The sequence below is a fragment of the Andrographis paniculata genome, unplaced genomic scaffold, assembly GCF_009805555.1.
Source record: "Andrographis paniculata isolate CXL003 unplaced genomic scaffold, ASM980555v1 Contig15END, whole genome shotgun sequence".
In the NCBI taxonomy this organism is placed as follows: Eukaryota; Viridiplantae; Streptophyta; class Magnoliopsida; order Lamiales; family Acanthaceae; genus Andrographis; species Andrographis paniculata.
In genome coordinates, this window is record NW_026137435.1 from 733,427 (window position 1) to 757,913 (window position 24,487).

Below are 24,487 nucleotides of genomic sequence, written 5' to 3' on the forward strand. Positions count from 1 at the left end.
ATAATATAAAAAAATGAAAAATAGATGTTTGATTTGATGTTTTTTAAGGGAAAATTTCGGATGAATAGTGTAAATCCAATCCAATCTCCCAAACAAACACACAAAATTTCATGTCCCGCCTGAGAAGACAAGTGTTTTTGGCGTATCACGGCGCCGCGGAATCAATCAGCAAAAAATTTCACTTCCGAAACAATTTGTATACACGCTCTAATTACAAAATTAAAATAATAAAATTAATTACGAGATTAAAAAAAATAAAAAAATCCTATATATATATATTTTTATGAGGACATATATTTTATCTGTTGATTGGAAAAAACAAACTTTTTCACGTATATATTTTATCTAGGACATACATTTATTTATTTGTGTATAGAATAAAATATATATATCTTTTAACCGGACCTTAATGGTAATGGTTAGAAATTTGTTATTTACCTATGATCTTTTTTTCAATATCTCAGATAATTCACATATTTAGGGTGTGTTTGTTTCAAAATCATCAAACCAATTTTCACTATTCGTCATCTATTTTTTAATTTTTCTTCGGAAATCAAATGTCTATTTTTTATTTTTTATATTATACTAAATATCACATTTTGTCGCATAAATCACTTAACGGTCAAAAATCTATCATTTGGTTAAATAATGTCGAGGACTATCTATATTTTATTCCTTAGGAACACTACTATTATTACCCTGAGATGTTTATAATTCAATATCTATCTTATATATTTAGACACCTTACATAATTCAATATACCTAAAAAAGTCAATTAAGCTACTGATAAACACATTCAATTAATTCACAGTTAAGCAAATTTGTCATTTGGCATGCAGCTAATAGTCACATGCTTAAAATGAAATCCAGAGGCAGTTAAAGAAATGCACATAAAAATTACTTACTTACTCGAAGGGATCGATGCGCGCCCAGGTTCCGTCGACAGTCCTCTCAAACACCCGGGGCTGCCTATGTGGGAAAGCTTCGGTCCAGTCCGGGTGTCGGATCAAGTAATCCCACTTCCTACGAGATTCAAGAAACTTTTTCGACATAACTTCATGTATTCATATTACCAAGCCACAGCATAGCAATTGCAGAACAAAAGCCATTATCATAGTACATTGCAATCTACTACGTAAATATTACCGAAAACCTTTGCATTTAAAATCTAGAGTAAACTGATTTCTTAGTTTCGTAAATGGACACTTTTATCATTTTAGTCTCGTAACTGGACTCTTTTATCATTTTAGTCTCGTAACTGGACTCCTTTATCATTTTAGTCCAGTAATTGAAACCTGTCGCAAATTAGTCCTGTAAGTGAAAAAATTTCGTATTTTTTAATCCTCCGGCGCCAGAGATGCCTGCGTGACACCAATATGGTTCACCGGAGAAGACGTGTCCACCAGGTAAACGACACCTGGATTTTTATTTTTTTAATTTTTAAAATTTGAAAATTCTTAATTTTTCAAAAAAGACAATAAATAATTTTATAATTTTTTTTTTTAGAAAAAATCTATGTGAATTGCAAAAAAATTCTACTTATAAGACTAGTTTGCAACATGCTTCAATTACACGACTAAAATATGATAAAGAGATCTAGTTATGGAATTAGAAATATTAGTTTACCCTTAAATTATCATTGTCGTGATTCAAGGAAAAATGATGGATGTTACCTCCTCTCATTATCCACGAACTCGGGACCCTCAGCTGAAGGTGAGGACGAGCAGAATAATAGTATTTCTGCATCGGAAAGGCTCTGAAGTTTCATAGCAATGCGCTTCTGCCTCATGGTCCTGGCAGAAGAGAGGACTATAAGTTTTGCAGAGTTACTACTGGAAATACCGAAATACGAGACTGCACAAAAAATGTTACGAAAAAATATGGAGTCTGTACGATATAGGGCCTGCTGCCATTGAAGAAAATTGATGAGTTCTCACCAAACACATGGAGCAATGGCGACACGGTCAGTGCTGGTGTCGTAAGTGTCCAGTAACCTTCCACTCCAAGTAGGATCTTCGAAATTTGCTGTCACTCGAATTCTTCGGACAATTTCATCAGGGCATCTTGTAGTTTTGTCGAAGCAGGCTGGGATGATCACCCCTGTGGAGGTTTCCACCTGAGGAAACATATGCAGAGGAAAATAGTGACAATGCCTAAGAAAATACAATTTCAAAAAAATTGAAGAGAGATATAAATCAACAGCCATGAAACTAATGTGACGGTGACATCAACTTCAATAAGCAATTGAATTACACATACAGGTTTTATTGGAATTATAAACTAACTAAAGAGATATATATATTGTTAAAATATATTTAAAAGTAATATATTATATTTATAGTAGTTATTTTATTTAAGAGATTAATAGGATTTTTTGCCTTATTTAAATGATTTGTATATCACTATAAATATATACGGATTCTTATGATTAAAATAAAGAATTTCAGTTTCATGTTCCAACATGGTATCAGAGCCAAATTCTCTCCAAGTATATCCATGACCCGTTATATCTCATATATAGTTTTATATTTTATTGATGTATCTTCTTTTATTCACGGTCATCCTAGTATTTTCATGTTGTCTCTGTCTCTACTACTCCAGTCTACTTTCGGCTCTAATGCCGTTGAGAATTCTGTTTCGACTTTATTGGCTCTGATACCATGTTAGAATATGAAATTAAAATTCTCTATTTCAATCGTAAGAATACATACATATTTATATAGTGATATACAAATCGTCTAAATAAGACAAAAATCATACAAATCTCTTAAATAAGATAACTATCATAAATATATTATATTACTTCTAAATACATTTGAACATATATATATATATTGCCAAAGATATGAAAGCTGATAGAGAACATTAATCTACCAGAAGCTGAAACTAACCACAAATCCATGAAAGATGGGGGATGCAATTCCTTTAGAATCCCATTTGGTGTTGTGCCAAAGAATATGAAGAGTTCCAATCTGAAACTTTTCACTTCGATTCCTCAGGGATTCAACTATCTTTGCACACAAAGGATAGGAATACCCTTCGAGTTCCGTTTGAATTTTTCTATGATTTGAATGCTGCAAAAAGTTTCGACAACTTTAAAATATGTTCCAAAATGCAAATCTCTGCCAAGGAAAATGCAAAGCAAGGAATTTGACCAGACTTGAGGTGAGATGTCATCAAACCCACCGATCAAATGCACCTGCACGACATGATTGTGCACATGTTACACCTTGGAAATGACAAACTGTATGTATAAGAATCACAACAAGCAGAATAAGATACTAGACATACATCATATAGAGCATCGGGGTCTTGATCAGCAACTAAAGATAGCATTTGAGTTAGGCCATTATTCACCACCTCTGGGGAATCCATATGAGCAGCAGATATCCTGCAATCAAGTTGAAGTTTGTATAACCTATTCACCACAATATCATTGAGTTCAAAGTTCGGTATCTTCCCAGTTGGACTTACATTCTGCTTTTGCGATTTCTTATGGCAACACCAACACATGTTGTTGCCTCATCAGTACCAACTACCTTGAAACAAGGGAAAACAGTAAATATAGTTCAGAGCAGCGCAAGCATGTAAGAAAAAAAAAGATGGAACAATAAAATGCTCCACCAGGTTATTGGACTGGAATCATTTTACGAATAGGAAAAGTAATAAGCATTGATGACTAAATATAATGTGCAAGACCTATTATATTCATTCGCCATTCGTTACAGATTAAAAATAGGTGTTGGATGTGATATTTTATATAGAAAATGAGTGTTGCATGTTATTATTTATTTATTTGTGAGAAATGAGATATTGAATAGTAAAACTGAAAAGAGAAGTGAACAAATCCCTAACTATTAGTATATGAAGTATTTGATAAATCAAAATTCAAAGTTGCATTGATTTTCCGGAAGGGAGTTTTTCTAATAAGGGTGATACAAGTTCTATAGATTTCTAAGCAAAAGAAATAAATTTATTCTCTCATTTCTACATATTTCAATATACTGCAAGCCAGGACTATGCAACAATGCAAAAAATCATAAGAAAGTAAGAAACTAAAATGTTGTTAAGAAATGATATTAAAATAATCACAATATTTTCAAGTAATGGTACTAATGCATTTCAGCTTAATCAAGTATGAGAACAAGTTTATGGAGGCATTCACCAGGCCCTTGGTTCAGTTTTACGGGCAACAGCAGAAAGTTGAGTCAGGACTGTTACAAAAGTGTGTTCAATTCCATAAATCACTTAAAGCAGACTAACTCCTAATGCCACGAATCACAACCCACTTACATCTTCCAGATTATATACTGTAACTTACATTTTTTCAGCAGAACCACTAAAATTCATGAAGAATAAATAATTTCTCAATGTCAAACTATTTACCAATGTCCTAATGTCAACAATAATGTGACTTTAAAAGAAGCAAGGATATCCTGGACACTAACTAAAAAGTTTTAGGCACTAGAAAATTAAGAAGCACCAGAGAGCCAAAGGGCATGAATTGTTCTCCTTATTATCTTTGCCTATAAACTTTTCAAAAATTATTCAGTGCTGGATGTCTAATTTCAACTACATTTATCCATTAATCATGGTCAACAATAAGATGGAAAAATTATAATGCATCATATTTTAGGCTAAAAAAGAAAGAAAACATACATCCACCAATGTAGGATCAACAGTTGCATATTCCCTTTGGAAGATGTAGACCAATTTGCCAACACTTGATGTTACTGAACTAGAATTTCCAGATATTGAGATATTCTTCTCTACCACAGTGTTGAAAGTGTTTGAAGCAGACACCAATAGTGGATGCTCCATTAAAGCAACCAAAGTATCCATACCCTGTATGATCACAAAATGATTAATTGAACACCCATAAAACATAATAGATATATCAAGCTGTTGGTAGGAAATACAAAGTCATTTTTAAGAAGGAAAAATGCTTAAATTACAGTTATAACAGAGCCCAAAAATGTTCCGACCCTGATTGAGGTGAAATTATAATTAAACAATACTCAATGAGCTCTAGAAGAATTCGAGCAAACAACAGATTGGAATGTAAACTGAACAACTTGATTAAATGCAGGCTATATTAATAAAATTGAAGCAACCTGTTTTACACTTATCAATTGATTTTCTTAGCAGAATGAGTAAATTATGAGATGATCCTAAGGCACAATCTGCTTTCAAATTCCATACGGTTAAAAATAGAATAAAAATCATACATACATAGGGTTAGAACTTGGTGGACATCAATACCATATTGTTAAAAAGACAAAAAATATTCCTACCAGTGAAGTAAACAACATTTTTCACATGGGATACATATAATTCCTTCCCAGTTTATGTTCCGGTCATATCACTTCACCAAATCATGCATTTCTTCTTCTTCTTCTTCTTAACAAAAAAGAGAAAATGAGCCTTGTTCCAGCGATATCCTCAAAACAAATCCAGAGCACAACATAGAAATACCTAAAACTCCACAAAAATAACACTTACAAGGCTGCTCTATTTTCGAATCTATCAAAAATTCTTAATAGAAGTCTATTGCTGTAATTCACAATTACTATGGCAAGTCCTCAACTGAAACAGCAAAAATCCTAAAATGCCACATTTAAAAAACACGCAACATACACGATAATGTTCTTGAGTTCTAGATAAACCAACAACAGACCACAAAATAGCGAAATTAGATCCCAATATCAATAATCGAACAAAGATATAGCTAATATATTTCATAAACACCTTGATTAAGAATAAAAACCGTAAGATTGTGACACGAATACAGTCTTCTGCTTCAAATCATGGAGCGAGGCGAAAAAACTTATAGTGGAGGCAACAATACCTGAGATGAGTCATCGGGAGTAAACGGAGATCCGTCCACATAGATCATGCTTGAGAAGAGAGAAACGCTATACCAACTGAGTGAACATAGATGCAAGGCCAGAACCAACACTCCAACCAAGCTATGCTTTTTTATTTAAATTAAATGCAGAAATATATATATATATATATATATATATGTTGGGTCTATTCATTTATTTTTTTTTACTATGATTTTTTTAAAAAGATATTAGTTTATATTATAAAGTATTATATTCAAATAAAAAAAATTAAAATTATATATTTAATTAAACACACTAATATTTATCTATAAATTTTAACTTCATTGAAACTATTAATTATTATTTATTTATTAGTTATCTTGTAACATATCATTTTTTTTAAAATATATTCATAATGTATTTCTACATCATATTTTTTAATTTTATTTTATCATTTAAATCTCATATTTTACAGAAAAAAAAATTATTAAATATTATTTAAATTCAAAATTCAGAATAATTTTTATTTTTTATTTTTAATTTAAACCCAAAGGCACAACTCTATTTACATAAATAATTAAATACTTCTTAGGTGCTGATCAACCATTTTTTTTAGTTTTTATTTTTTTCTCACAAACCCAATTTTTACCATTAAAAAAAATTATTCTAAATTCTAAAACATGTGTTTGTTCGAAAAAGTTTGCTAAAAATTTACTATTCATCCAATTTTCTTTTTTTCAAAATTCAAAATTTTTATTATTGCAATTTTATTTTTATTTATTTATTTATTTTTATAATAACAAAGAACACATATACTTCACTTTGGAACCCTAATCTGGATTAACATGAAAACTATTATTCCATTATCCAAATGGGTTTGATCACTTCATTGGATTTTTACACACTACAAAACTCTATATAAACATAAACATCCATCTTAAAAACTTATCCCAATTCAAAGAAAAAAAAAAAACTATCAAAATTGTACTATCATGAACAGCATCACCAACAAATCTCTTCTCCTTATCCTCATCATCGCCGCCGCTGCGACGACGGCGGCGGAAGCGAGGCTTCGATCGTGCAAGCCGAGCGGGAAAATAAAGGGCACGACGCCGCCGCCGGGACAATGCAATCAAGAAAACGATTCTGATTGTTGTAAGGATGGGAAATTCTACACGACGTACAAGTGCTCACCGCCGGTGTCGGGAAGCACCGGAGCGACTCTTACGCTGAATAGTTTCGAGAAAAATGGTGACGGAGGGGGGCCATCGGAATGCGACAATAAGTACCACTCGGATAATATTCCGGTGGTGGCCCTGTCGACCGGATGGTATAGTGGGGGGCGGCGGTGCCATAATAATATTACTATAAGTGGTAATGGGCGGAGCGTGGCGGCGATGGTGGTGGACGAGTGCGATTCCACGATGGGGTGCGACGACGATCACGATTATCAGCCGCCATGTCGTAATAATATCGTGGATGCGTCGAAGGCCGTGTGGAAAGCTTTAGGGGTTCCGGAGGATAACTGGGGGGAGATGGATATTACTTGGTCGGAAGATTAGTATACGTTTTTTCGATCGTTTTGGTAAGTTCTTATTTATTTGATTATGTGTTGTAAGTATGTTTGGATGATCGATGTTGTCAACGTTTATGTATTGGTATATTGACGATGATTGTGTACTGAAACTATTGTCTCTTTGGAATTCCGTCTTTTTTATTAAGGACTATGCATTATAATTATTTACAAAAATACATCTATTTACACATTTAATCTATTAATTTTTTTATTTTTTATTTTATTACTCACTAGTATATTTTACTTATATTTTATTTCACAATCAACTAATATAATTTATATTAATAAAATCTACATTCAACCCAGAAATCCAAATGAGCTTACATTTGAAAGATATTTAGCGGAAGGAGTGGTATAAAATATGCACGCACGATCCAATTACAATAAATAATTTTATTTACCCACAACTATATTATTTCTATTTTAAAATTAATAATAATTTTATCCTATTCTTTTTTATTTATTCAATTGTTTTTTTATTAACTTTTTAATAATTTTGCAATAATACTCTCATTTTATTTTTTTAATTTTATTTTTATATTATAATACTATTATTGTTTAATACAAATATAACAAAATAAAAGTCCAGTGTGTTTTAATTTTTTAATTTCCCATGTCCCTCTTATTTCTCTGATATTTTTTTTTAAGGTAAAATTACTTTATAAAATTTTATTTTATACAAAATAATATTTAAACTGAATATATCTTATAGCATAGTTTTTAAAAATATTCAAAATACATTATAAACTTATTTTTAATTAAATATATATTACAACAAAACAACCCTAAACTTTAGCTCCTAAACTATTTTTTGAATAATAATAACAATAATAATAATAATAATAAAATAAAGTGATAAACCCATAGCAAGATCAAACATGGAGTTTTAAAAATATTACTATTATATTGAAATAAAGTAAAAATAAAAATAAAAGGACTAAATTAACATTGTATGATATAAATGTAATGATATTTGTGTAATATATCGTAAATTGAAAAAGTATTTGTAATGTTAAATAGACAGTACAATTACTTTAAAAAAAAAAAAATGAATATTTTGTTAATGGATGAACCGAAACAGAAAAATGAATAGATCGTTAAAGGACAGAGGGAGTATTACCTTCACCCCATGTCACTAGTAAATCATAAATCAACTACCTACAACTAGTTATAAAAATGGGTAAATAAAAGAAGAACATTATGATTAAATAAAAGATTAACAAAAGGCAAAACATTGAAGAATGGCAATGATATGAATTCTTAGATCACTTGAAAGCAAATAACTAAACTAATCTAAAAAAAGGGAGATACTAAGATAAGTGAAACACAAATTCAATTGCAACCAAACTTATAAAAACTAAATCTAATGCTTAGACTATCTAACAACATTTATGCATTGTGATGATAGTGATAATCATCATCCTAATTACAATGTCCTTCAAATCCTTCGAGTTCTTCTCGACTATTTGGATGTGTGGTAATCTTTTTCACAAAATATCACACAAACTACCGCAAACCAAACACATCCTTAGTTGCATCTAGGGATTCCCTTTCATCTTTCTTAACATAGGCCTCAAGCTCAGAACTATTTGCTATTTAAAGAACCACTTCATAAGTCACCAAAACATGTTTACTATGAAGAATATATGCACTTTAATCATGTATGCTAAACTAGAAACAAAACAAAGCATTTTCAGTAACTTCGAAGAAATAAAAACAGAGTGAAGATGTAAGCAAACATGGATCAAAAAAGACAAAAGATGTAATTTACATGAGCACAAGTTAATGCAGCAACATAATTATATAAACTGAAAGCTAAAAGGGCTAACAAAGGGCAACCCCACCCTGCTATCCCTAATTCACTAATCATCCCAATATTACTCAATTCCAACTCAAATCATGCGCGCGCTTGTATCTATATATATATATATATAAACATATGCATGTATATAACATTATACAACAGACTTCCACAATCTGGGCTTCACCATAAAGATAACAATCAGAGAACCTACCAATCAGCCTTAGCCCAGCCCGGGCACAATGCCCCTGCCGTCATCCATTGCCTTCATCATTCTCTGTCCATTCCTTGCGCATGTGAAAACCGCCCACCCTCATCTGTTACAGAGTTTTTATAAACAAGAATGTGTAGTAGTTGTGAAAATCACTGAATGCAAAACTCCAACTGTATAGGATGGATAATGTAGCCATGTATAAAGTTGGGACTGAGATTCACGATGGTACGAATAGCAGTTTTCAAAATCCAAGCACGTAAAAAAGGAAAAGCTGCAGCGAATAGATAATGACACCGCAAAAACATACCACTCTCACCATCAGATAAATCTCCAAGCCTTGCAATAGCATCAGTGAGTGCCAGCTCATGCTCCTGATTATCCACCACAAGGTAAATATAATGATAAATACACCAAATATAGCAAAATTGGACGAGGTCTAATGGCTGATGTTAAATTGCTGTATCACCTTTAGAACTTTTTTCGCTTTATCTATCTCTGCAGGGTCCGGATTATTAGCCCCAAAAACCCTCTCAACCTGCCAAACTTCAGATGTTAAAGCATGTTCACTAGCATGAGTCCATGTAATACACCAGGTCTCACTACCTCTTTGATTAGAGTATCGGTGTGAAGCAGCTGAATGTCATCAGGCCCTTTCTTCCCAATGCCATTCTGCGTTTGAGGAAAGTCCTTTCTTGATTGACTTTTTGTCAACCCCCTTCCCCTTCCTGCACCTGGAGCATTGTCCCGCCCGAGAGGTCTATTCGTTCCATGGCCTGGTCCACCATATCCTCCATGGTGAGAAATTCCAGGATCTTCACCTACCCACTGTATATCCTCCGGAGAAATCTGCATGGATAAAATAAACTATCTGCATGAAAATATTGTCATTTTTACACTGCTGAAACCAGAATGAATGTGCTGCAAGTCGATCCTTGTTGAACAATTGAATTGTGCTTTGCAACAGATAAATGACTGAATTCCAAGCACTCCTTAACAAATTCACAGATTAAGTTTCGATCCTCGCTGCAGTTCATAGATTTACTGAACAAATTGATAGAAACATGTAAAGCCAATTTATCATCTACTGTAGAACATAGTTTTATAAATGTTTGAATACAAGATGTAAACAATGTAAGAAATTGAAATTTGCACAAGCTTCCATAGAAGTACATAGCAGACACCGACACCAAATGCTCTAAAAAATTTATCCAGAGTAGCTGAGTGATGCCCTCCCATAATTTAAATAGAAAATGCACCGTATTCTTACATGTAAGTGCATGCAGCATTACTATTTCAGACATCAGTGAAATTAGTAGAGAACTAAGTTCATAGCATCCAACATGCAAGAAACATTAATACTAACAATGCAGCCATGATATAGATAATAAAAACAGTTCTAGTAAAGAATACAGAGCATGTATTAACACCTCAGAAAGGTTGACCCATTCCCATGTTTCATTAGCACTGCCCATATCATAAACAAGTGCATGGCGACCCTGGAAAAGCGTACTGAAACAATATAAGACACAAACAAGCATAAACAAGGCATAAGAAAACTATAATAAGTTAAACATACCTCAACAGGATTGTAATCAGTTATCACAGCTTCATAAAAATTATTATCATCAGGCCACCTAGTTCTTACTTTCCTTCCAATCAATGGATCAAATGAAGCTCCTTCTACAGGTTCAGTTCCAAGGCCAGGAGGAGCAATGCGGTTGCCAAATTGACCTCTCCCAGCCGGACCAGGGGGATACTGCATTTTCATTGAGGATGTTCCTGAAGGCAGCTGCTCAGTAAATCAGATAATAACCTGAAATTAGCATCATGTGATGAGTGCAAAAGCTGAACTTCGAAAATGAAATCTCAAACTCACTGATTTATGCTTTTTGCCTTTTGCACCCATCATCGGTCCTCGCTTTGCTGCAGATGAAGATGGTTGGTTTGCTGCAGCCATTGTTTGCGGATGGAAAGAAGATGGCCCACCAAAAGACTGTGTAGGTAATGAAGAGCCTATCTTCTGTTTTTTCCGAGAAGCTGAGATGGAAGGACTAGGTAGGGGCTCATGGACAGGTTGACCTGCACCATGCATGCCCGGTTGATGCCCAACTGACTGCCTCCATTCCCTGAGCATCAAATTTTGGTAATATTATAGAGAGTGAGGGAAAAAAAATGTGTCACTTCAATACGATAGAAAACCAGACATAAGTAATAAGGAAGGAAACAACAGTTTTCATGAAGAAAAAACCTTATTCTTCGAATTGTTTCATCTGCATTAACTCTGCTTAGAAGATCCCTGTGTTCTTCATTTGACAATCTCAGCTCTTTCCTAAGCTCAGTTATCAAACCTTCCTTCTCCTAAAATGATACATTCAATACCATTTAACTTGATCAAATGAATGGGACCAAAAGACAGAATGAGCCATGAACGAGATGATCATAAAAGAGTATGTACCCATGTAATAGCATCTGCTTGGGCTTTAAACGCTCTTAGAACCGAACTGTATGCTTCTTGCTCAAGCTGGTGAATTTTAGCTTCCATATCAGTCTCATCGTACATCCTGGGATACGGCATGGAAGCCATTGGAGCAGGCCTTCCATTCCCTGAAATGCGACCTCCTCTTGAAATTCTATTTTGATGTGGTGGAGGGAAATCGTCATCGGTTCCTGTGGAAACATAAAAGTGAAATCTTTAATTAATAGTTTCCATAAATCGCACCCACCAAAAACCCCCAAACAGGTAGGGCCATTATCGCAAACACGTAGCATAATTACCTCAAATTGTAACAAACCAGCCCAAAAGGAAATAATGTAATGATGTTAAAAATGGAAAAGACATCCTTTTGTCGTGAGCAGTGAACAATATGATAAGATACAGATAATCAGGTTATCTATGCAAGTGAACTTGAGCAACATAACATAAGGAAAGTAGGAAACTACCACAAACATCTATCTTAATTACCTGAAATTGTAAAAACCAGCCTACAAGGAAACAATGCAATATTGGGGAAAATCGAAACACATCCTTTCAAGGTGTAAACACGAATGTAATGATGACATACTCAGGTTATGTATGCAAGTGAACTTGAGCAACATACAATAAATCAGTGACAAGAGTAATGTGATTCATTATAATGTCCACTATAAGATCAACAAACGGATAAGAACCATAATTAGAACATACTCAAATCCATATCTTCCATAAAAGAACGTAGCTTACAGTTCCAAACAACAGAAAAGCTAATAATGATTGGAGAGAACGGGCAATCAACAAAAATCAGCAAAATTGGCTCTTACAAGCGAATATCATAACCTAAACCCCAACCGCCATCACAAACCAATCCCACAAAAGGCATTGTTACAGGAATGCGTATAGAGCTTCAGAAACCCTAATTTCATCATTCATCCACAAATCCCAGCTCAAAAGGCAAATAAAAATGACTACGAAAGCGAAATTAACGCAAAATAATGCGAAACTTCGGCTCAAGCACTGACCACTGCTGTCGTAGGGCTCATAATCCATAGCCAGCTTTGGAAGAATTCCTGATTTACGGCGGCTCAATCTCACGAAACAGTAAAAGATACTTCGACAATTCAACTCAACACCTGCATCCTGGCGCAGCTAACACAGCATAAGCGAATCGATACAAGGTCGAATCGATCCTCCGCTAGTTGAGAGAGAGCATTGGAGTCGAGTGTGTGAGTGCGCGTCTTGGAGTCCGCCGCGGACGTGAAGTACGTTTATTAAATTTGGTTAAAATGGAGGGTTTGAGTTCCGCCTTCGTTTGAAATTCTGGTTGACTCGCCGGAAACAAATCGCTACGTCGGTCGGTAAGTTAAAACACGATTTCGTGGATCAACCACGATTTTCGCTGTTTTTTTTTTCTTAAAAAAAAGACCTAATTAATTTCGCTGATTTCATAAGTTTTTTGTCTGGACCGTTCTTATTTAACTTAACTATGTTTTATCTACATAGACTTAAGTGCCAACGATTTTCAAAACACTAATTTCTAAATTTTTAAAATTATAAATATATTAATTTATTTAAATCAGAGAAAATAATCATTTATAAGTATATTTACAATTTTTTTTATTAAGATTAACTAATAAAAATAATGGGTATATGCGTAAATTAAAAGGTTGATAAATAAAAATTCTGAAATAGTTTGTTTGTTTTGTGCTTTTACATAGTTTTACATTTTCATTTTATATGAAAATTTATTTGTTGGGGCGTTTCGTACTTACAATGAAATTACACAGAAATATGAGAATAGAAAATAAAATCGAAAAAAAAAAAGGGATTGAGGAGAGAATGAGATTTAATAGAACAAAATGAGTTTTAACCAGTGATAATTAATGAAAAAATATATCTGGTAAATTTTTTAAAAAAATTATAAATTATATATTTTTCAGTTCATCGAAAGATTGTCATTTTTTATTTTTATTTTCGTTCTATTTAATATAATAAATACCCTTTCAATTTACATTTTATTACACAAAAGTCATTACTTTTATATTACACAAAAATCTACGAGCAAAAAATAAATGACAACCTTGCACCGAAAAAGGAGAGAGTACAATATTTTTGTAAGATCATATTTTAATATAATTTTTTAAAAAAAACATAAAAATATTTAAATAATAAATTAAATGTGATTTTTGTTAAATTAAAATAATACAATCTAAAAAATTTATAAAAATTAAATACTAAAAACGAAAATATATATTGTAATATTATTTCTAAAACTTTAAAAGATAAATAAAAACAAAAAAAAAAAAATTGTAATGATTTTTTTTATATTTTCCTATTAAACACCGTTACATTTTTTTTTTTTTATATTTTAACTAAACTTTCGTGTAGATATTAGTTAATTATTTTAGATATAAAAAACAGTACGTCAGTCTTTTACACATTGCACAATATATATTCCATTTTCCCGAATCTAGACTCTTCGTCCATCTTTCTGCGCTTCGTTTCAGATCCACCGTCTCCATACCTTCGTCGTCTTCTTTCTTTTCCCCAAACTTCCAACTTCCAAGATTCGTTTCCTACCGTCGTCTTCTTCTCCTCTGGCTTCGTGCGTTATTCTTCTTCTCCGACTTCTCGCAGCTTCGTTGTGGTCGTCGTCTTAGCATCTTTTCCTTCTACGGTTTAATAGAAAGCTTTGTAAGTACAATGATTTTGATTTACTTTCTATTATCGATTTCAATGCCGGGGCTGCTACTGCTATTTGGGGTTTGAATTGTTTTGTGTTAGTTGTAATTAACTGTGATGATTTTAGATCATTCTAGGAATCTTTTCCATGTGACTATGAAGAGTTTGATTTTAATTGTTTGTGTGCATTCTGTTATGGTGCCAATGGTAGGTTTCGCCTTCTACTTATTTCTCTGGTTGGAATTGATTCTGTGATTTTTTTTTCTCAGTTTTTGTATGTTGGGAATGGATCCAAATTTTGGTCCGCATTTTCTATTCTTACGTGTGTTCTATGAATCCATTCAATTGAAAGCCTTCGTCTCTGTGATTACTGATTTGGTTCTTATGCATTTATATACATTGTTATGTGATTGAAGTTACCTCGTGTTAATGGATGAGATTAAGTAGTTATCTTGGATAATTACTCCAATTTCATTTCTTATGATCTTCTAATTTCTTGTATTGCAAAAATGCCTGTGGTTGGCCTGTTAACTCGCCACCAACTAGTGGTTGGGTTGGGTAAATTTTAGCCCACCCTGCTGTGGGCCAGCTTACTCTCACCAGCCAGCTGTTGGTTGAGGTGGGCAGTGGGCTAGCCTGTTTTGACGGCTCTAGCCCTGGGAAGGGATGGATCCTGAGTGGGTGCCGAGGCTCTCCATGCCCACGCCCAGCCCTGGTTGTGATGTTTGGGGCTTGAATCTAAATAAATGTGTTTATATACCTTTTTCTATGTAGATCTTTGAACAATGGTGTAACCGTGTCTTTATGTTTCATATGGATCCTTGTTTTCATTATTGCATGTATTTTTTTACCATTTATAAGTTTAGCATATGTCGGCATTTGTCTGTAGATTTTTTTAATGTGCGTTTTGGGAGCTTGGCTGCTGGTGGTCTGGGTGGGGTCCAGGGTGACGGAAGCAGCAGTTATAAATGTAGCTGAATCCATTTTAAGTTTTTTCTTGGGTCATATAAGTGCGGATGATGGTAGTGTGATGGTGACAAAGAACAATAAGATCGTAAGCCATAGATCACAGGCTAAACAATATAGGTGTAGCGAAAGACCACGTGTTATACAATAAATATAACCAACCATATGCATAATTGGTAGCTGTGAAAACAGATGTATCCATTTAAGTTTTTTTGGGTCATATAAGTGCTGATGATGCTAGTGTGATGGTGACAAAGAACAATGGGGATCGTAACCCATACATCACAGGCTAAACAATATAGGTGTAATGGAAGACCACGTGTAATACAATAAGTATAACCACGCATAAATGGTAGCTGTTAGATGTATCCATTTTAAGTTTTTCTTGGATCATATAAGTGCCGATGATGCTAGCGTGATGTTGACAAAGAACAATGGGAATGTGAGCCATAGATTGCAGGCTAAACAATATAGGTGTAATAAGATCATGCATTGTACAATAAATATACCATGCTTGAATGGTAGTTGTGGAAATAGATGTATGACTGTGGAAATAAACTAATATAGCAAATTTTTATTCAAGGATTCTGTAGACAAATACTACTTGGAGAACCAAGATGCACACATAACAAGATTGTTAAACTAAATGAAAGAAGATGAGTAACACTAACAATTTCCAAGCATTGGTTAAGGGGTGACGAATCACTTGAACCCTACATGGGTTGAAATCACAAAGAGAATCACCCAACTTAAATGGATGATTTTCATTTTGGTTGCAGAATCACCCAAACAATAAAAAAATGTCACATAAACTGAACCTTTGGAAACTTTATAGGCTCAACTTTCATACACAGTAGTAATTGCAGGATCTATAAATAATAAAGGAAGAGTAACTTTGTGGCCTATGCTCATTTAACTCAACTATATATTCTAAATTAACAAAATAAACAATGGAATCATATCTAGTGAATCGGAATTGAATCTGTTTCAGAATAGTGTTAGATGCACTCTTGAGCCGAATCAGACAAAAGTGAAAGGATACGCAGAACATGTGCTGGGTAGCTTGGTGGGCAAAGTGTACCTCTGGCAAGTAATAGCAAGCGGCATTAAGGTCAAAGAACTGGGAATCATGTGATTTCTCTCCCATCTTTTCAAGCGAGAAAGCTTGTTCTCAATTGCCTTTGTAATGTGTATGCCATATGCTGTGACAGATATCGATATTAATGCTTATACTTGGTGGACGATCTGTAATGACTTTTACGACTGTTGTTACTTTCATGAAAATTTGACTGTTGCTGAATTCTACATGTACTTGTTTAAATACGTTGCAAATTGATAACACATTGTCCCCATTTCTGTTTACACCGAAGACCCAAATTTTGTGATTACTGCAGATTTAGGTGGCATTATTTCTACCTACAATTTCAAACCTTTATTTTCCTTTTAAAAATTCATATAGAAACAGTGGCTTTATTATTTATACTGATAGAGATATATAGTTAGTGAGAACTTTGTTTCTGGTGTTTGGCCATTGAAAGCATTCATTGTTATTTATTTACTATTATTGACTTCACCTGTGAAAATTTTCTTCATTCTCCTATTGCATGCTAGAGTAAATTCTTTTTAGTTTTGTAGTACATAGTGTGCTTATCAACACACGTCTTGAAATGACTATGTGCAGAGCTTCCATTCGGTAAGACGCAAAATCACCAAACATGTGGAAATTCAAACCCTTTATGCATAAAGAACAAAATGGGCTTGAAGGTCGTGTCATAGACATTGGAAATTATAAGGTTCAGGTTCGAAATGCTATTGCAGAGGGTGGCTTCTCATGTGTTTACTTAGCTAGGGACGCAATACATGGATCGAAGCAATATGCATTAAAGCACATCATATGTAATGATCAAGAATCAGAAGAGTTGGTAATGAAGGAGATATCAGTTATGAAAACTCTCAAAGGACATCCTAATGTTGTTACACTCAATGCTCATGCTATTTTTGACATGGGTCGAACCAAAGAAGCTTTCCTTCTCATGGAACATTGCGAGAAATCCCTGGTTAATGTGTTGGAGAGCAGGGGAGCTGGGTTCTTTGAGGAGAAGCAGGTCCTAACAATTTTTAGGGATGTGTGCAATGCTGTCTTTGCAATGCACTGTCAGACGACTCCTATTGCTCACCGGTATTGGTTTTTAAGTTACTTTGTTATGTGCGGAAAGATTACTCCAATATTGAACAAGTTGTCTTCCTTCCAAAGCATTGTGCTTATGGTTATTTCCCTGTCACATATTTTTATTTAAAATATGGGTTGAAACATGAAATCCCATTAGAAGATTTCAAGATGTCTTTAATTAGAAATTTGATATACAGTTTATGATCTACTCGTGGCATTAACACAAAAATGCTTATTACAGGTAAGCTGAGCTTGTTTATATGTCATCACAAACACATTAGGCATAACTGGCATTTTTTGGAAGTTTCACTGGGTAGTTTGGTATTGATAATTTATGTGTTCACTCTTCCGTATATCCTCAGATTATTTCTATACTAATTTGTTTATCACTCTGAGTTGCATTTTACTAGAGATTTGAAGGCTGAGAATATTTTGCTGGGGCCTGATGGGTTGTGGAAGCTCTGTGACTTTGGTAGCATTACTACCAACCACAAACGCTTTGAGAAGCCTGAAGAAATGGGAATCGAGGAAGATAATATTAGGAAACACACTACACCTGCCTATAGAGCCCCCGAGGTAGATAATGATCTTTTTTCAAATTAAAGGTGATGTTGTCTCCTTTTGATAGCATCGTGCAACTCTGATATTTTCTCTCCTTCAATGTCTTAGATGTGGGATCTATTTCGAAGAGAGCTTATAAATGAGAAGGTGGATATATGGGTAAGTTGGACTAGGGATCATTTTTATTAGTCAATCAAAAAATGTTTTCACATCTTATGTGAGCTGGTAATCATTCGCCTTTGTTGTCTGCAGGCACTCGGCTGTCTCCTTTTCCGCTTATGTTACTTAAAGCCAGCATTTGATGGTGAATCGAAGCTTCAAATTTTGAACGGAAACTATCGCATCCCAGATTTACCCAAATACAATGAACTGCTGATAGATCTTATCAAAGATATGCTTCAGTCTTCTCCCGATGACCGACCTGATATCACGCAGGCAAGCATTTTGCTTGATTGGCCATTCATCTCCATGAATTTTAGGTTAGTTATAGATCTTTGCACCCATGGAAATCATGAGGGCTAAGGTTGCTGCATGTATGCCATACTGATAACACTTTATGCGGCCTGTTTTTGCTGCAGGTATGGTTTCGTGTAAATGATCTTTTACCAGATGGGCTTCGGAAGCCATTGCCTGATAGACCACCAGAATTGCCACAAAAAAGTTCCGATGTCCTTGTAGGTGAGAATATTCTGTCTATTGGAATATATTTATAAGTTATTCTTTGGTGTGATCAATTAAAATTATTTTAAGCTACGCCTGAATTTCAATTTCAATTTCGGTTTCTTGTTTTTGATGGATTTGCAAAATCATTGTACCTGCAGGGATGCCAAAGCCTGCAAACAAGTCTAGTCCAATGCCTCGTAGAAGCCCTCCTCCGCCTCCATCTTCAGCCTCTGATGCATCTCAAAATATCACGTCGTCAGCTTCAAAAAATTCAAGAACAAGCGAAAGCTCTGCTGCTCTTGGTTCTTTCTGGAACACACAGCATGCAAAAGATGCAGAAAGCAAAGAGGCTAAGAACAGGCCGAAGTACGACGAGGACACATCAGACCCGAAATCTTCAATGAGCGAGATTATTTGGCCTGACAGGCATCCCGTCTCTCATCCACCTCCAAGGATGGAGCAAAATTTTCAATCTCCCAATGTCCAAAAGAATTTGCAAGGAAGATCAGTCAATAGACCAACCGACTGCTCCCCCAAGAACATAAATCTGTTTCCAGACGACTCAGATCATATCTCCGGAAGATCCAAGCAGCCGAAACCAGAACTGACTCCCACCTTTCAAATGGATGCATCTAACTCATTTATTTCTGAGTTCGATGTCAACAAACGAAGTCCTGCCAATAATCCGCAGAAACCTGAGGGGAAGATGTTAGAGGCTGAAGTTGAGAAGCTTAAGGAGCAGCTAGAACGCGCGAATGCAGAGAAGGCAGAAATTACCTCAAAGTACGAAAAACTCTCGGCTATTTGCCGATCACAACGGCAAGAGATACAAGAACTTAAACAAGCCATGGCTGCAAAAGGTCCATCTCCGAGCCGAGATACTGTTAGAAACCTGACTCCTTCAGGAAACCAATCCTCCACCACTCCACCGGTATACTCTCTCTCGCCTAACACAATCATTATCCCGATTTTCTGCGAAATTATAAAAACTCATTTGTTTGTTTTGATTGTAAAAGATGAATGAGAAGAAGATTGAAGGAACAATATGGGAGCTACAGCAGGGCTTCTTCGAGCCTACATCTTCTTCAAGCTCAAATTCTCAGCAATGGCAGGCCTTTGCTGACGACTCCAAGGCGCAGACCACGCCGACAAACAATGGGCCAAAATCTGTTAGAACAAGAAACGGAAATGGTCAGCAGCAGAACAAACAGGCGGGCGGTGGCGCCAATTCTTGGGGGTTTGAAACCGATGCTTTTAAGGTGGCTCCCACTGCTAGTTCCAACATGAATGTACCACCTGTGGTGGGAACTTTGAGTAATTCTCAGCGGTTTGGCGAGGCGACTGCGACGAGGGTTGTTGATAGTAAGTTGGGATCCCAGCCTTCTGGATGGGCTGGCTTCTAGGTAATCATCTGATGGGATTCTTCGATTGATCGATCCGTAAGTAGGAAGATGAAGGAGGTGTGGCTGAGTGAGGTATGTCCTCCTGTTTGTTTGTTGTGTATTATATGATAAGGCTTGAATTTGCTGTTAATTGGATTTGAATTGCTGCTTCATTACCAGTGACTTACTGAGTATTGAAGAATTTTTTATAATTTGATTTGATTTGATTTGATTTGCAATAAACAGGTTATCTAAAATTCTAGTTTGCTCCGGCATCTTCAAAATTGAATTATATCGAACCTGTTTGTCCTGAAAATTTTTAGGTTCGGAATTGGTTGTTTTGATTTTTTCAAAAATCATGTCGATCCAAAACTGAGATGAAAAACAATTGGGTCCGGTTTAGTGTTGATTGAAACATAGAAACCATATAATCGGATAATTTGAAATTTAAATTCACCTGATTTTAGTTTGATTTTTATAATTAACATTATTTTTTTAAAAAAAAATCTAAATATATTATAGAATAATATAAAATAAAAAAAATTTAAAATTATGAAAATAAACAATATTTATTAATTATAAAAAAACAAATTTAGATTTTCTGATTTATTTTGGATCAAGTTTTTTTAGATAATATTATTATTATTATTATTATTATTATTATTTTTTTTTTTTTTTTTTTTTTTTTTTTTTTGTCTCTATGGAAGATTTTTCAAGTTCCTTCGAATTATGAGGTGACTTAGAAACAAAATTTGACTTGTACATAATTCGAGAAAATTCGTATTACGTTCGAATTAAGGATTTCAAATTAAAAATAATATTTGGATTGATAATTTTCTTGTTATACCCACAATTCAATTCACTTTTTAAATGTTCCCATTTGTTTTTTATCCCATAAATATTATATTCAATATTTAATTTTTTATTATTATGCAAAAATTTCAAATTTCTTTGGTTTCTGTCTGTGTTTCTCTTGTTATTTGATAGAATATTTTATGGGAGATAATATGATAACATTATTTTGTTTTTTCGAGTAACATGAGAATTACATTTCTTTTTTTTTTTCTCTCAATTTAATGAAGTATTATTATTTTTTTTTAAATTTTTTTTTCATTTGTCACACTGATAATTATTATTTTGTAATTATAATAAAAATAATTATAATAAAAATAATTATATATAAATAACAAAAAGTCCATTTGGTAAAATATATGTATGAACTTTACTATATATATTACAAATATTCTCATATTTATATTTCTTTACACCAATACCACCATACTTTAATTTTGCATATCATATTAATGTAAAATAATCTTTACATATCAAAACTATTATAAAAATATATACATAATATTTATTAAATTACTAATAAAAAGTAAATATTTAGTTTTTAAGTGGACGAAGTGAATATAAATAGTGGCTATGGCTCCATCTAGACAAATTTTGAGATTTTAAAATTTTTTAAAAAAATTTAAAATACTACAAAGTTAGTATTTGATGTGATTTTCTTATAATTAATAATATCAAAAATTTTAAAATAATTTTGTAAACAAAACTAAAATTCAACTGTTCATAGTCCATTTTAAGCCAAAAGTATAATGGGCCACATATTGGACCTAGTGTGAATGGAACAGATATAAAGCGAGTTTGAATAAATTGGGCTTTCGGATATGTTAATTGGGCCTATATCATTGGCGAAAATTCAATACACATTAAAAGTTAATTAATATTCCCTCATTTCCATCTAATTTTTCTATTTTAGCTCGCGTATTGTGTAATTAATAAGTAATTAAAAATTATATTAGTAAAATAAATTATGATTTAATAAAAATAATTATAGATTAAGATGAATAAATAATTTATTTAAAATAAAGATTATAAATTTTAAAATATGACTAAAGTGTATAATTATATTTTCAATGAAATGATACATTACTTAGGACGGCAAAAATAGAAAGAATTGACAAATTATGTGGGACAAAGAGTATATTTTAGGTCCTATTTAATACCCTATACTCTCACTTAATTTGTCAATTCTTTCTATTCTCTACCTAATTTGTCATTTTCTTTTAAAAAAAATATAATTATACATTTTAATTCAATTTTAAAATTCATAATTTATATATTTTTTTAATGAAATTAAACTATTTAATCATCTTAATATATAATTATTTTTATTAAATGTAATTATTTTTACTAATATATATTAGTTACGAAATATCTAAAACTTCATATCTAATCTTAAATGTCACAAACTAAGAGGGATTATCTTAAACGTAAATTTAAGAAGGTAAAATTAAATAAGCATTATATAATATTTTAAACCTAAAATCGATTCTTATTATAATAAAAAACAAATATTTAATTAAATGTATTTAAGGAAAAAGATTTGAGTAAAAAATACAAATTTTCCAAAAATATTTCAACCAAACACAAATTTAATCCAAATTCCAGTTACATTTACATGCATCAGATCACCAATTTCACTGTAGATCGACAGCAATCTTAAACCCTTCTTCTCCCAACAACAACTGCAGCATCGCAATTTTCAGCTCCGTTTCACTAATCATTTCCTCCTGACTCTTCCCGCCGGCGCCGGCGCCGGAGTCACTCTCCGGCTTAATCCCCGCCGCCACGCACTCCAAATGCGTCCCGAAGTTACAGTCACGGCAAAAGTAGACCCACGCCATATCGTGCACCGGATTGCTGCACACGTCGCACATAAACGTCACCTCCTCGCCGTCGCCGGCGTCGGCCGCCGGCGACGAGTAGTAAAGCGTAAGTGCGTGGGCGTGGTCTGGCCGGACGACCTTTTCCGGCCACCGGACGCAGTCGATGTGGAGGTCGTAGGAGCAGGCGGCGCAGTTGTAGACGAAGGCCTTCCCCTCCTTGAGGCAGGCGTTGCAGGTGAAGCCGCCGTTGTACGGCGGCGCCGCCAGCAGCCGGAGTGGGTGCTGCAGGTGCGATTTGTGCTTCACCTCCGGCGGCGACTCGAAGCACGTTTTGTGGAGATTGAATCCGCAGTGAGGCTCCGTACAGAGGTACGCCGCGCCGGCGACGTCGCCGCCGCACGCCGAGCACTCCTTTCCTTTCCTCTTCTCCACCTCCATCGCCGTCAGGACGTGCGGGTGGCTGAAATGCTTGATAATCGCCGGCGGCTTCGCGGGCGGATGCTCCAGATGTGAAATCACCGGATTCGGGTTTGGGGCGGGTGGATTTGTGGAGCTACTGACGACGATGCTGTAAATCGGGTCAATCGGCGGTGGGTAGATTCCTGTTTGGGGAGGGTAATTTGGTAAATTTGAATTGGATTGAACGGGAGAAGGAGGAGGGTAATTTGGTAAATTTGAATTGGATTGAACGGAAGGAGAAGGAGGGTAATTTGGTAAATTTGGATTGGATTGAACGGGAGGAGAGGGAGGGTAATTTGGTAAATTGGGATTGATGAAATTAGGGTTAGGGTTTGCGCAGTGGAGATGGAGGTCGAAGTCGCAGTGGGAGCAGGTGTAGGAGAAGCCATGGCCGGGGGCGTGGCAGGAGTTGCAGAAGAAGGAGGAAGAGGGGTAAGTGGGGAAGGGGGTGAGGGTGAGGGGGTGGGGTGGGTGGGAGGGGTGCTTCATGGAGCGTGGGGCTCTGAAGCATTGGTCGTGGAGGAAGTAGCTGCACTTCCAGCACACATGGACGTTGCCGGAGGCCGGAAGTTTGCAGCCGCCGCAAATGAGGGCGGCGGCGCCACCGGGGGGGAGGTGGTGGGGTGCCAGGCCGTGGTTGTGGCTGAAATGCTTGTTCAACTCCATTCCCACCCTTTCTTTCTCAAATGCATGCATTCATTCGATCGAATGGGTTTATAATACTATCTCTTATTATTATTAGAGTTTTGACTTTTTTCCCCCAAATTATTATGTAAAATTTTAATTTGAAAAGTAATTTTTACAATATCACGTGATAAAAAATAATATCATAAAAATAAAAGTAATTATTTTTGGCACGAATTTCACTGTAGTATGCATTTTCTTTATTTTTATAGTAAAAATATAAAAAATATAGTAAATAGTAATATAATTTTTTATTAAAAAAATGAACTTATTATTAAATAACTGAAAAAGTGTATATTTATTGTAATAGTAAAAGTTTGTAAGATTTTTTTTTTTTTGAAAATAATAGTTAG

The 24,487-nt window shown here is 34.4% G+C and overlaps 5 protein-coding genes across 7 annotated transcripts; 2 read left to right on the forward strand and 3 right to left on the reverse strand.

Annotated features, from left to right (window-relative positions):
* Positions 1 to 607: 607 nt before the first annotated feature.
* Positions 608 to 5,970, reverse strand: LOC127260179 (protein N-terminal asparagine amidohydrolase). Of its 2 annotated transcripts, none has more exons than XM_051287891.1 (9): positions 5,295 to 5,439; positions 4,660 to 4,845; positions 3,475 to 3,539; positions 3,292 to 3,391; positions 3,161 to 3,199; positions 2,892 to 3,074; positions 1,938 to 2,116; positions 1,674 to 1,793; positions 608 to 1,023 (listed from the first exon to the last, which is right to left on the reverse strand). In XM_051287891.1, the coding sequence occupies exons 1-9, from the start codon at positions 5,310 to 5,312 to the stop codon at positions 906 to 908; spliced, it is 1,008 nt and encodes a 335-aa protein (XP_051143848.1). In that variant the 5' UTR covers positions 5,313 to 5,439; the 3' UTR covers positions 608 to 905. The 2 variants fall into 2 exon arrangements, with proteins under 2 accessions (XP_051143848.1, XP_051143840.1); XM_051287883.1 differs by lacking the exon at positions 5,295 to 5,439 and adding an exon at positions 5,849 to 5,970 and having other exon boundaries at positions 613 to 1,023.
* An 850-nt stretch (positions 5,971 to 6,820) lies between these two features.
* Positions 6,821 to 7,582, forward strand: LOC127262927 (kiwellin-1-like). Its single transcript, XM_051291799.1, has one exon. The coding sequence runs from the start codon at positions 6,821 to 6,823 to the stop codon at positions 7,388 to 7,390; it is 570 nt and encodes a 189-aa protein (XP_051147756.1). The 3' UTR covers positions 7,391 to 7,582.
* A 1,550-nt stretch (positions 7,583 to 9,132) lies between these two features.
* Positions 9,133 to 13,197, reverse strand: LOC127260833 (protein EMSY-LIKE 3-like). Of its 2 annotated transcripts, none has more exons than XM_051288811.1 (10): positions 12,915 to 13,197; positions 11,875 to 12,086; positions 11,668 to 11,777; positions 11,296 to 11,545; positions 10,996 to 11,208; positions 10,847 to 10,915; positions 10,023 to 10,265; positions 9,886 to 9,954; positions 9,736 to 9,790; positions 9,133 to 9,522 (listed from the first exon to the last, which is right to left on the reverse strand). In XM_051288811.1, exons 1-10 carry the CDS (start codon positions 12,940 to 12,942, stop codon positions 9,476 to 9,478), a joined length of 1,296 nt encoding a protein of 431 aa, XP_051144768.1. In that variant the 5' UTR covers positions 12,943 to 13,197; the 3' UTR covers positions 9,133 to 9,475. The 2 variants fall into 2 exon arrangements, with proteins under 2 accessions (XP_051144768.1, XP_051144759.1); XM_051288802.1 differs by having other exon boundaries at positions 9,727 to 9,790; positions 12,915 to 13,196.
* Positions 13,198 to 14,352: 1,155 nt separating this feature from the next.
* On the forward strand, positions 14,353 to 20,581 carry LOC127260826 (uncharacterized). The gene is made up of 8 exons (XM_051288791.1): positions 14,353 to 14,586; positions 17,222 to 17,719; positions 18,121 to 18,286; positions 18,380 to 18,430; positions 18,524 to 18,706; positions 18,850 to 18,949; positions 19,093 to 19,865; positions 19,951 to 20,581. The coding sequence occupies exons 2-8, from the start codon at positions 17,256 to 17,258 to the stop codon at positions 20,335 to 20,337; spliced, it is 2,124 nt and encodes a 707-aa protein (XP_051144748.1). The 5' UTR covers positions 14,353 to 14,586; positions 17,222 to 17,255; the 3' UTR covers positions 20,338 to 20,581.
* Positions 20,582 to 22,737: 2,156 nt separating this feature from the next.
* Positions 22,738 to 24,228, reverse strand: LOC127262395 (uncharacterized). The gene has a single exon (XM_051291052.1). It carries the CDS (start codon positions 24,144 to 24,146, stop codon positions 22,803 to 22,805), a length of 1,344 nt encoding a protein of 447 aa, XP_051147009.1. The 5' UTR covers positions 24,147 to 24,228; the 3' UTR covers positions 22,738 to 22,802.
* Positions 24,229 to 24,487: the final 259 nt, after the last annotated feature.